Source organism: Heptranchias perlo, chromosome 15, assembly GCF_035084215.1.
Source record: "Heptranchias perlo isolate sHepPer1 chromosome 15, sHepPer1.hap1, whole genome shotgun sequence".
Classification (NCBI taxonomy): Eukaryota; Metazoa; Chordata; class Chondrichthyes; order Hexanchiformes; family Hexanchidae; genus Heptranchias; species Heptranchias perlo.
Window position 1 is genome coordinate 25,989,559 of NC_090339.1, and position 13,049 is coordinate 26,002,607.

Consider the following 13,049-nt stretch of genomic DNA (forward strand, 5'->3'; position numbering starts at 1 on the left):
CCCCATTCAAAGTAAAGTTAAGAACTTTACCAAGTAGTGTCGCACAAAATGTACGTCCAGTTGTCACACGATTCTAAGAAATGTCAGAGTGAAGGATATAAGTGATCTGCATCATAGTTGGGGAGCAGGAGTGCTGAGCTATTCTCATGTGTAGAATAATTGCATAGGAAAATTTTTGGACCTGAAGTCCATTAGGCCTTGCAGATATATGTCAGGGATTGCACTGAGGTTTTGATGTTTGCTGAGAAGCTACATTTCCTTGACTGGGTCCCCAAAAGCTGTTTTTCTTGCTTTAGGACCTCAGTAAGCCATGCCTGGAGATAAATTAGAAATCAACCATGCTCCTACATTGAGAGTATCAACAGTGCACTGCCCAAAGCAACTTCATGGTCTGCAATGTGTTCCACCAGGAGAAGTACTCTGTGATAGTTGTTGATGGATATACTTCAGTACATCTGATATAGAGCCAACCACAACTGAAGGATACACTGGGAGTAAACCTTTTGCCTCATAGGTTAAAACACTTGGGACTGCTTTTGAGGAGCATAGGGTTTTATTCCTTTATTGTGGAACTTCTCAAACTCCATCTACATGAATAATTTCACTGAGGAATCATTCAGTACTCAACCTGTGGAACTTCTCAATTCAAATTCCTTTGCACACTTAAGGGGCTCAAAAGCAATATATTCCTAGGTACAGATGCAACTACCCGAGAGGACTAAGTGAAACTAGACATGAAATCTACAAAGTGCTGAGGGAGTCAATGAATACAGGAAAGTTCCCACTATATTGGAAATAAGAGAGTGTGGTAGCTTTTTTCAAGAAAGGTGACAAAACAAACCTAAGTACAAATGAATTCATTAGATGAGCTGAATGACCTCTCTCATCCGTACTTATCTCTGTGACCCGTGAGGCTTCACCACAAATAACCTAATTGGGACTAGCAAAACAAACCTTCTATGCAAAATATGAGACTGGATTGCAACTTGATGTCAGGAGTCCAACGCTTTCACCCTAAAGTAACTTAAAATGCAAGATTATTGGCTAGTTTCCCATGCAGCAATAAACCAGGGATGGAGGTATTTTACTTTAAGGTTCAAATGATGAACTCCCAGTCTGACCAATAATTACTAGCAACAACAGAAACCTAGCTCTGTCCCCAAAACAGTAATGAACCTACTATAAAATATTCTTTCCTCCTCTACTAGACACCTCCAGGTCACCAAAGAAAGATGAAGAAGATGGAAAGAACTACTACTTTATTTCCAATGAGGACATGGTGAAGAACATCACCTCTAATGAATTCCTAGAGTATGGGAGCTTCCAAGGGGCCATGTTTGGAACAAAGCTGGAGACAATCCGCAAGATCAACCAAGGCCAGGGCAAAATTGCAGTGGTGGATATCGAGCCCCAGGTATGTTCCAACAATAATGTAGAGGATCACCAATAGTTTCTGACTGACTGAGATACATTCAGCAAGAATATATGCACTGGCACCAATGCTTTCCCCTCCTGACATACCCACTAATTAAGTTATTGAATACAGCAGTTTGGACTCCATGGGGCAGATAATACAGCCTCTATGCAGCACCACCATCCACCCATGGAAGAGTTGACCTTGCACGCTACTGAGGTCAGCTCATTTAAATGATTTGCCAGCGCTCTGTGCATGTCTCTCATGGCAGATTGTACAATCAGACGCCAGTGAAGGGTTATTGGTTGCCCACTGCGTGCCAGGTACTTTTCCAAGAGGAACTAGTGCCAGGGGTGCAAAGGGCAGAATTTATATATATTTTTTAAAACTTAAAAAGCAGCCTCCCCCTTCAATACTCTACTAAATGCGTGCTGCGTGACTGGAGCACTGATCAGACATTAAAGCCACATTACGGGGTGGGCACCTATCTTAAGTGAAAGTGGGAGACCTAATGAGCCTAGAGTATAAGTTCATACACTGACTCCTTTGTGCTTGCTGACCACATGGGGTGTGGATGTCATGAGCCTCCACGCTTGTTTCTCCACGGAGTAGGTGCCCAAAGTGCTTCTACACATTGGGCTGCTATCATCGTATTATCGGACTCTATGTGTGGGATCGGGTCCACATTTGAACATTAAATCGCGAGTTTCATCTACCAACTCAACAGGATGAGGATTACCCGCAGAGAATAATCCTGTGATGCTGATGTAAAATGGACTACAGGCTTCAAAATATAATTTGTTTCTAGTGCTGTTGATTGAAGGATAAATGTTGGCCAGGCCATTGTGGAGAACTAACCCCGCTCTTCTTTGAAATAGCACCATGGGATCTTTTACATCCATCTGAGAGGGCAGATGGGGCCACTGAGGGAATGCACACATCTCCTGTGTGCACTCCCTCAGTACTGCACTGAAGTGTCAGCCTAGATTAAGTGTTCAAGTCTCTGGATTGTGACTTAAACCCACAATCTTCTGACTCAGAGGTGAGAGTGCTACCACCAAATTTATTTTCCGAGTTTATGAAGTAGAATTTCAACTGCAACTGCACCACACTCCCCAACCTGCACAAAAATCACTGGCCATGATTTTAAACAAAATGTGGTTATGTATCTTGCAAAATCAGTCACATTCTGCCATATATCAATGCACTGTACTAACGTTGCATGCATTCCATTTATTGCCAGGCCCTGAAGGTTCTCAGAACAGCAGAGTTTGCACCACTGGTGGTATTCATTGCTGCTCCCTCTACTACTCAGCCAGGCAATCAGGTAAGGAGATTTGTGCTGAGCTCAGCTGTCTAAGGCAATAGAGTTATTTCGAGAGCTTTCAGAATCTGGAGATACTACTGTCAGTTTGGGAGAGGTGCTATCTGGTAACTGAAGCATTTTTAGAAACAAAGTGAGAGATTACAAGTCCTTAAAATAATTAGGTCCAAGTGAGGGAACAAAACCGTTGCCATTGTCTTGTGGTCATTGCAATAGATGTCTGTGAATCCTCAGAGATTTTTACCATATTTATGGAAACAGAAGTGTTTTAGCTACATACACCAGAAAGGTTTTGTATTCAATCCCCAGGGTGTGCTGATCTCAGTGGCAATAATGGTATTGGCACCCCCTCCTAGGGAATGGGGGAAAAAAGCATCAGCCACGGATCCTGCTTGTGGATTCTACCAGGTTACTCCCCAAATCTCCCACCATGAGGCAGTATCTTTAGAAGAGCAGTGGGGTAAAATATTTTAATATACTATTCAATCTCCTGTGTTGCACATTGGGACTCAAAAATAGGTGCAGCTTTCAGTTGAAGCAGGGTTAGAGGGTGGAACCCAGTGCCCAGACATAATTGGGTCCCCATTTTAAAGTCATTCATCCTGTCCTTTTTCATATATACAACGAATAGAAAACACATAAACTAAAAAAACAGGTTATAAAGTGTGACTAGTACTGCTGTTGGGTGGGGGAATATATTCCCAGATTCACTCCCTAACCTGGCGTGGAGGCAAAATCACAAAAAAAATTCCAAATTAGACTGTAACAAAATCAGAGAAGATAATGAAGTGGGTGAGAAATAAGTGATTGAACAGATATTTTGTATCTGTCTTCACAGTAGAAGACACTAATAATATACCAATAATTGTAGAAAATCAAGGGGCAAAGGGAGAGAGGAACTAAAAACAATCACTATCACTAGAGAAAAAGTACTAGGTAAACTAATGGGTCTCAAGGCTAACAGGTCCCCTGGACCTGATGGCTTGCATCCAAGGGTCTTAAAGGAAGTGGCTACAGAGATAGTGGATGCATTGGTTGTAATCTTCCAGAATTCACTAGATTCTGGAAAGGTCCCAGCGGATTGGAAAACCGCAAACATAACACCCCTATTCAAGAAGGGAGTGAGACAGAAAGCAGGTAACTATAGACCAGTTAGCCTAACATCTGTCATTGGGAAAGTGCTAGAATCCATTATTAAGGAAGTAGTAGCAGGACATTTGGAGACTCATAATACAATCAAGGAGAGTCAACATGGTTTTATGAAAGGGAAATCATGTCTGACAAATTTATTACAGTTCTTTGAGGAAGTAACGGGCAGGGTGGATAAAGGGGAACCAATGGATGCAGTATATTTTGATTTCCAAAAGGCATTCGATAAGGTGCCACATAAAAGATTACTGCACAAGATAAGAGCTCATGGTGTTGGGGGTAATATACTGGCATGGATAGAGGTTTGGCTAACTAACAGAAAACAAAGAGTCGGGATAAAAGGGTCATTTTCAAAATGGCAATCTGTAACCAGTGGGGTGCCGCAGGGCTCAGTGCTGGGGCCTCAACTATTTACAATATATATCAATGACTTGGATGAAGGAACAGAGTGTCTTGTGGCCAAATTTGTTGATGATATAAAGATAGGTGGAAAAGCAAGTTGCGATGAGGACACAAAGTGTCTGCAAAGGGATATTGACAGGTTAAGTGAAAGGGCAAAAATTTGGCAGATGGAACATAATATGGGAAAATGTGAAGTCATCCACTTTGGGAAGAAAAATAAAAAAGCAAAATATTATTTGAATGGAGAAATACTACAAAATGCTGCGGTAGAGGGATCTGGGTGTCCTCGTACATGAAACACAAAAAGTCACATACAGGTGCAGCAGGTAATTTGGAAGGCAAACAGAATATTGGCCTTTATTTCTAGGGGGATGGAGTATAAAAGCAGGGAAGTCATGCTACAACTGTACAGGGTGCTGGTGAGACCATACCTGGAGTACTGCGTACAGTTCTGGTGCCCTTATTTAAGGAAGGACATACTTGCATTGGAGGCAGTTCAGAGAAGGTTCACTAGGTTGATTCCGGGTATGGAAGGGTTGTCTTATGAGGAAAGATTGAATAGGTTGGGTCTATACTCATTGGAGTTTAGAAGAATGAGAGGAGACCTTATTGAAACATACAAGATTCTGAGGGGACTCGCTAGGGTAGATGCTGAGAGGATGTTACCCCTCATGGGGGAATCTAAAACTAGGGGGCATAGTCTCAGAATAAGGGGTCGCCTGTTTAAGACGGAAATGAGGAGGAATCTCTTCTCCCAGAGGGTCGTGAATCTTTGGAATTATTTACCCCAAAAGCTGTGGAGACTGAGTCATTGAATACATTCAAGGCTGAGTTAGACAAATTTTTAATCAGCAAGGGAGTCAAAGGATATGGAGAAAAGGCGGGAGCATGGAGTTGAGGTAAAAATCAGATCAGCCATGATCTCATTGAATGGTGGAGCAGGCTTGAGGGGCCGAATGGCCTACTCCTGCTCCTATCTCTTATGGTCTTATGGAGATGGTAATGACCCAGATGAGTCAGTCTGGTCCATTATTCCACTAAAATTAATTTTTGACATTTAGTAAGATTTATGTTCATATACCTCAACTAAAGTGGAGTTGGGGAAAGTTGCCCATTTGTATCCACATCAACCTCCCTTCTGTACCAGGGTTCAAAACAAGACACTTGCAGGTTAGTAATTTTGTCCCTAAAACCTTCATATCATTGTGGAATAGGTTTTACCTTTGTTCCTGGTCTGTGCTGAGACCCCGCTCCTGATGGGAGTCCAGCTGCTCTTCCCGCCAGCTGTGCTCTTGTCGTTTTATCCTGGGGACAAAGTGGTTTTTAAGAGAAATGTTGGGAGGTGCGGCAGAGACAGGGAGTGAATGCTGCCAACTAACAGCCTGAGCAGGCAATACTTGCTGCTGACAATGGCAAGGGACGGAGTTGCTGTAGCAGGGTGAGGCAGGCGGGGATATAATGGAGCTCGGCAGAGCAAGAGGCCAACGCAGATTCAAGATCGGGCCGTAGATCTCATACAATAGAAATATGAGCCACCACTGAGTTTAAATGGCACCACAGCAGTTAGGTAGGGGAGAAGCAAAGAGGCTAAGGTCAAGAACCCAACTATAGGAGTGAGACTGTAAGTGGGAGAGAGGAAAACCTGAAGAAAATAAAGTTCAAAAATTAAATTTAACCTGGAGAGAAAAACAGCCCGGAGCCCGAGCCAGCAGAAATCTTATCTCAACACCACCCAGTGTCCAAAGCCTGCGATTGCAGAGAGCTCGCATTGCTTCAAAGTTTAAGCCATCACATTAATGGGGAAATGCTGCTAGAAGTGTGAGGCAGGCATCACCAGGTATGGACACAATTAACATGGAAAAATCCATAGGATGTATTGACATGGGCCTTTTTTAAAAATGGAATAACAGGCCACACCATTTTTAATATTTAATACAGAAATTGATTGATGATACTTTATGCCTAAGTAACGTATTGCACAAGCTATCTAAAAGGGGAAACTTTCCCGATATCTCAAAAATGAACCTCCGTGTCTTAGAAATGAGATCTAGCCTTGATAAGTACTCTTTCCTGAAAGTGGTAAGAACATAAGGACATAAAAAAATAGGAGCAGGAGTAGGCCATACGGCTGATCTTCTACCTAAACTCTACTTTTCTGCCTGATCTCCATATCCCTTGATTCCCTAGAGTCCAAGAATCTATCTATCTCAGACTTGAATATACTCAACGACTCAGCATCCGCAACACTCTGGGGTAGAGAATTCCAAAGATTCACAACCCTCTGTGTAACTCTGATACTTTGTTCAAGTGACTAATCATGGCTGACTTCTGCCAGGTTATTTGCCTCTGGAAGGTATCACCGCCAAGTTCAATCTTATCCTCGCCAAAAGATGTAAGCAGGGCAGTAAATGAAGTTGAAACTCTGGCTGATTATTCTTTACCCTGGGCTAGGGGAAACTGAAAACAATTGTCACATCCTAGCAGAGATCAATTAAACAATAGATTGGGAATTTTTCTGGTGAGTATGGCTCAGTTCCACACTGAACACATCTTTACAACAAATCAATGTCCTCTTTTTCAGGCTGAATCTCTCAAGAAGATCCAAAAGGAATCAGAAATCCTTCAGCATACCTATGGACACTGGTTTGACCTGACACTGGTTAACAATGAACTTGAAGATACAGTGCAAAACCTGGTGGAAGCAATTGAAAGTGCATGCACTACAGCACAATGGGTGCCTGTGTCATGGGTCTACTAGTCAACTGTATCAAAATGGATACAGCAAATCAAATATTCATGTACTTTTTAGAATACATTTAATCCCAAATCAGAATGCAGTTTGGAGCCTGCCATTTTTAAACTAAAAAAATGCACATTAGCTTGTTATGAGTCCATTCCATTTGTACATCATTCTCCACAGCCGTCACTTGTAAAACAAGGACTGTTTACTAATGGGATACTTACAAACAAGTTCCTCAATACTTTGGCTGTGTTGCTCAGTATATAACCTTCATTTGTCTTAAACTTACTCTTCTACAACCAAACACAAACTGCCTATATTTATCCCTGTAATCTACACGGCCTGGTATTTTAGTAAATTTGCATCCCCCATGGCTTTGTTGAAATTATCATTTGTTGTGTAGTCAGCTTGTGAAACCATTTTAATGAACAAAAACAAACAGCACCGTGTCTCGACAGACATGCATGAACAATGAAGCAACTCCATGGAAATCTACTGGTCCCTAACTAAGCAGCACAGGAGAAAGGTTGTTCAGATCACCAATAGGATGGGCTAAGCTATTCCGCACATAACAAATGTACAGACATTATCCACACCAAGGAGTGACTATGTCTTGTAGACAGATTGCAGTCTTCATTTAGAATTACAGGGAGACTGAACAGAGATCATTCACTCCATCCAGCTTCACAGATGAAGTGAACATCCCTGATGCTGCAATGCAAACTCTCATGCTTTTAATGCCCCTTCACCTAACTTATTGACTTTACAGTTGTCCATTACCACTGGAATTCTATATTTTTGCTTCCCCCTTCTCCGCTGCTATTTGTGCACCATTCTGTCTTATTATAGCTCATACACAATTGAATATTGCAGCACTTACACAATATACAGAGAACAAACAGGCACCGCATGTTTAAATAGGCATCACAATTCCACCAGCAGGTTCAAGAATGGGATTTGCACAGATCTTTGGGTTAATGAATACCCTCAAAATTCAGATCCTCTCCCCACCCCCCTCCCCAGCCAGAACTGCAGCTGAGAGGATGGGTTTAAGACATTCAGGCATGACCTCCCTGTAAGGTCATGTCCAGCATTCGCCTACCGTTTCACCATACCAACTGCTGAGGTTTGTGTCTCAGCAGTGAGTGCTCTAATCCTCTATTCAATTTCTTGAATTTTGATACAAGATTTTAGGTGCTAAACATTTAACTGTAAGACTAAAAGATAGTGCCGAGTTATGTAATTTTCTCGCCAATTGGAAATGCTAGTTATTTGAATAAAGGCATTTACCTACTCGGGGAATTGCTGGAGTAAATTATATAGATTTTTGATGAGGCGCAGCAGCTCCGGGAATATTCAAGTACTTGCAGAATTACTCCACAGTCTTGGACTGATGAACTAGCTATGCCTCTAAGCGGCTGTGGAGGCCAGACTCAGTCAGCGAGTACAACAGGCCATCAAATTGGCTTATACCGAATAGCAATGCTGCCATTTGGCCCACCACAGCTCAGGTGCAATTTCAGAGTGTTAAATTTTTGACTGCAGACACTTGGTGATTTTAGTGTTTACATCAAGCCTAATATCTGATGAATTAATCAGTTACATATCCACCTCAGTCTGCTGCATGACCAGAACTAAGACGGATTTGTTAAAGGAAAATCGTGTTTGACTAATTTGATTGAATTCTTTGATGAAGTATCGGAGAGGGTTGATGAGGATATTGCTGTTGATGTGTATATGGACTTTAGAAGACATTTGATAAATTACCACATAATAGACTTGTTAGCAAAATTAAAGCCCGAGGGATCGTTGAAGGTGGCAGGGCAGGTTGAGAAAGCGGTTAAAAAAGCATACAGGGTCCTGGGCTTTATAAATAGAGGCATAGAGTACAAAAGGAAGGAAGTCATGATGAACCTTTATTAAACACTGGTTCAGCCACAACTGGAGTATTGTGTCCAGTTCTGGGCACTGCACTTTAGGAAGGATGTGAAGGCGTTAGAAAGGGTGCATAAGAGATTTACTAGAATGATTCCAGGGATGAGGGACTTAAATTACATGGATAGACTGGAGAAGCTGGGATTGTTCTCCTTGGAACAGAGACGATTGAGAGGAGATTTGATAGCGGTGTTCAAAATCATGAAGGGTCTAGACAGAGTGGATAGAGAGAAACTGTTCCCATTGGCGGAAGGGTCAAGAACCAGAGGGCATAGATTTAAAGTGATTGACAAAAGAACCAAAGGTGGTATGAGGAAATTTTTTTTTATACAGCGAGTGGTTAGGATCTGGAATGCACTGCCCGAGCGAGTGGTGGAGGCAGATTCAATCATGGCCTTCAAGGAATAAGTACTTGAAACAAAAAAATGTGCAGGGCTACGGGGATAGGGCGGGGCAGTGGGAACAGCTGGATTGCTCATGCATTGAGCCGGCGCGGACTCGATGGGCCAAATAGCCTCCTTCCGTAACCTTCTATGATTCCATGATTAAAGGGACAGTGGCAGCCTGGATACAAAATTGGCTAGGAGACAGAAATCAGAGAGCAGTGGCAAACGGTTGTTTTTCAGACTTGGGGGGGGAAGTATACAGTGGTGTTCCCCAGGGGTCAGTATTAGGACCACGGCTCTTTTTGATATATATTAATAACCTGGACTTGGGTATAATTTCAAAGTTTGCAGATAACACGAAACTCGGAAATATAGTAAACAATGTGGAAGATGGCAACAGACTTCAGGAGGACATGGACAGACTGGTAAAATGGGCAGACATATGGCAGATGAAATTTAACGCAGAGAGGTGTGAAGTGATGCATTTTGGTAGGAAGAATGAGGAGAGGCAATATAAACTAAATGGTACAATTTTAAAGGGGGTGCAGGAACAGATAGACCTGGGGGTGTATGTACACAAATCTTTGAAGGTGGCAGGACAAGTTGAGAAGGCTGTTAAAAAAGCATATGAGATCCTGGGCTTTATTAATAGAGGCATAGAGTACAAAAGCAAGGAAGTTATACTAAACCTCTATAAAACACTTGTTGGGCCTCAGCTAGAGTATTGTGTTCAATTCTAGGCACCACACTTTAGGAAGGATGTCAAGACCTTAGAGAGGGTACAGAAGAGATTTACTAGAATGGCGCCAGGGTTGAGGGACATCAGCTATGTGGAGAGACTGGAGAAGCTGGGGTTGTTCTCCTTAGAATAGTGCAAGAGAGCGGACCTGAGCAGGAGGCCCGAGAACCACTCCCTATAAAAGAGGCGGCAGTAACACGAGAGAGTGGACCTGAGCGGGAGGCCCAGGAACCACTCCGGGCTCAGTAACACGAGAGAGCGGACCTGAGCGGGAGGCCCAGGAACCACTCCCTATAAAACGGGCGTCAGTAACACGAGAGAGCGGACCTGAGCGGGTGGCCCGAGAACCACTCCCGATAAAAGGGGCGTCAGTAACACGAGAAAGCGGACCTGAGCGGGAGGCCCGGGAACCACTCCCTATAAAACGGGCGTCAGTAACACGAGAGAGTGGACCTGAGCGGGAGGCCCAGGAACCACTCCCTATAAAAGGGGCGTCAGTAACACGAGAGAGTGGACCTGAGCAGGAGGCCCGGGAACCACTCCCGGTGAAATCAAAAGCAAAAGAAAACAAACAAAAAAATAATCAAGGGAGTGACGTCACGGTCGTAGGAGATTGGTTGGTATTACCATTTTTTTGGTCTCTAAGCTAGGGCAATCGTTTAAACTAAGAACTGGGAAACTATAACTTGGTGTTACTTTATTAAATTAATAACTTAAACTAGATAAACTAATTAGTTAATTAAAATAAAAATATCGAGTGAATAAAAATGTTAATTAGGTATAGTATAGTCATGTGGATAGATACTATTGTCTGCAGCTGCGACCAGGAGTCTCGAAGGTTGTGTTGCCTGCCCGGTGCCAGGGTTAAGGATATCTCCTCGAAGAAGAACTTGGAGCATGAGGGGGAGGATCCAGTTTTCATGACATAGGTAGAACTAGAAATGAGGTTCTGCTGAGGGAATTTGAGAAGCTAGAGTCCAAATTAATAAGCAGAACCTCAAAGGTAAGAATTTCTGGATTACTACCTGAGCCATGTGCAAATTGGCATGGGGTCAAACAGATCGGAAAGTTAAATGCATGGCTCAAAGAGTGGTGTGGGAGACAGGGATTTCAATTCATGGGACACTGGCATTGGGATGGGCTCCACTTAATCCAGGTTGGGACCAGTGACCTGGCGAATCGAATAGGGCGGTAGAAACGGCTTTAAACTAAAAAGGGGGGTAGGGTTCAGGTAAGGGTAAATTTATATATCTAAAGAGAAAAGTCAAGGCCATAGAGCAGTGTAGCAATTTGGGTAAAGATAAGCAGAGTGTATCAAGAAGGAACAGAGAGTTTAACGGTATTAGTGCATTGTTGAATAAGGTCAAATCAGGGGGAAAAAAGTAAAAAGTTAGAAGTAAACGTGCTTTATCTGAATGCACGTAACAAGATAGACGAATTAAATGGGTTTGATCTAGTAGCCATTACCGAGTCGTGGTTGCAAGGTGACCGAGGTTGGGAACTAAATATTCCAGGGGACTTTTCAAAAAGATGGACAAAATGGAAAAGGGTGGGGCGGTGGGGTAGCCCTGATAATAAAGGATGACATAAAGGCAGTAGTGAGAAAGGATCTTGGCTTGGAAGATCATGAAGTAGAATCAGTATGGGTGGAGATAAGAAATAACAAGGGGCAGAAAACACTGGTGGGAGTAATTTATGGGCCCCTAACAGTAGGTATACTGGTGGATAGAGTATAATCAAGAAATAAGAGGAGCTTGTAACAAAGGTAATGCAATAATCATGGGGGACTTTAATCTTCATGTAGGCTAGGCAAATCAATTTGGCAAAAGCAGTTTGGAGGATGAGTTCAAGGAATGCATTCATGACAGATTCCTAGAATACGTCGTGGAACCAACCAGGGAACAGGGTATTTTAGATCTTGTCTTGTGTAATGAGACAGGGTTAATTAGTAATCTTATAGTAACAGATCCTCTGGGGTAAGAGTGATCATAAAATAGAATTTCACATTGAGGTTAAGAGTGACGTATTAAGGCTGAATCTAGCATTTTAAACAAAGCCAATTACATGGGTATGAGGGGCAAATTGGCTAAGGTTGATTAGGAAATTAGATTAAAAGATATGATGGTAGATAAGCAATGGTGAACAATTAAAGAAATATGTTATAATTCTCAATGAATATACATTCCATTGAGGAATAAAAACTCCACAGGAAAAATGATCCATCCGTGGCTAACTAAAGAAGTTAAGGATAGTATTAGACTAAGAGGTTTATAGTGTAGATAATGTTGCCAAGAGTAGTAAGCCTGAGGATTGGGAGTGTTTTAAAAACCAGCAAAGGGTGACCAAAAAAAAGGGAGAAAATATGAGTAACTTAGCAAGAAACATAAAAATAGATTGTAAGAGCTTCTACAAGTACGTAAAAAGGAAAAGAGTAGAAAAAGTAAATATGGGTCCCTTAGAGGCTGAGACAGGAGAAATTACAATGGGGAATAAGGAAATGGCAAAGATGTTAAACAAAAGATTTCTGTCGGTCTTCACAGAAGAACAGAAATAGCAGGGAACCAAGGGTCTAATGAGAGTGAGGAGCTTAAAAGTAATTATTAGTAAAGAAAGAGTACTGGAGAAATTAATGGGGCTATAAAGCTGACAAATCCCCTGGATCTCATGGCCTACATCCTAGGGTTCTAAAAGAGGTGGCTGCAGAGAATGTAGATGCATTGGTTGTGATCTTCCAAAATTCCCTAGATTCTAAAATGGTCCCGGTGGATTGGAAGGTAGCAAATGTAACACCGCTATTCAAGAAAGGAAAGAGAAAACAGCAAACTACAGGCCAGTTAGCCTGACATCAGTCATCGGGAAAATGCTGGAAGTGATAACGGGGCACTTAGAAAATCATAATATGATTAGGCAGTCAACATGGTTTGGTGAAAGGGAAATTATATTTGTCAAAACATGTTTTT

General features: G+C 42.2%; 1 protein-coding gene across 2 annotated transcripts in view; it reads left to right on the plus strand.

Annotated features, from left to right (window-relative positions):
• mpp1 (MAGUK p55 scaffold protein 1) overlaps window positions 1-7,402 on the plus strand; it is a 52,729-nt gene extending 45,327 nt beyond the window's left edge. For both annotated transcript variants that reach the window (XM_067996949.1, XM_067996950.1), the window contains 3 exons: window positions 1,209-1,414; window positions 2,658-2,741; window positions 6,871-7,402. In XM_067996949.1, the coding sequence (XP_067853050.1) occupies window positions 1,209-1,414; window positions 2,658-2,741; window positions 6,871-7,047 (467 nt within the window). In that variant the 3' untranslated portion in view covers window positions 7,048-7,402. The remainder of the gene's footprint in view (window positions 1-1,208; window positions 1,415-2,657; window positions 2,742-6,870) is intronic.
• The last annotated feature ends 5,647 nt before the right edge of the window (window positions 7,403-13,049 follow it).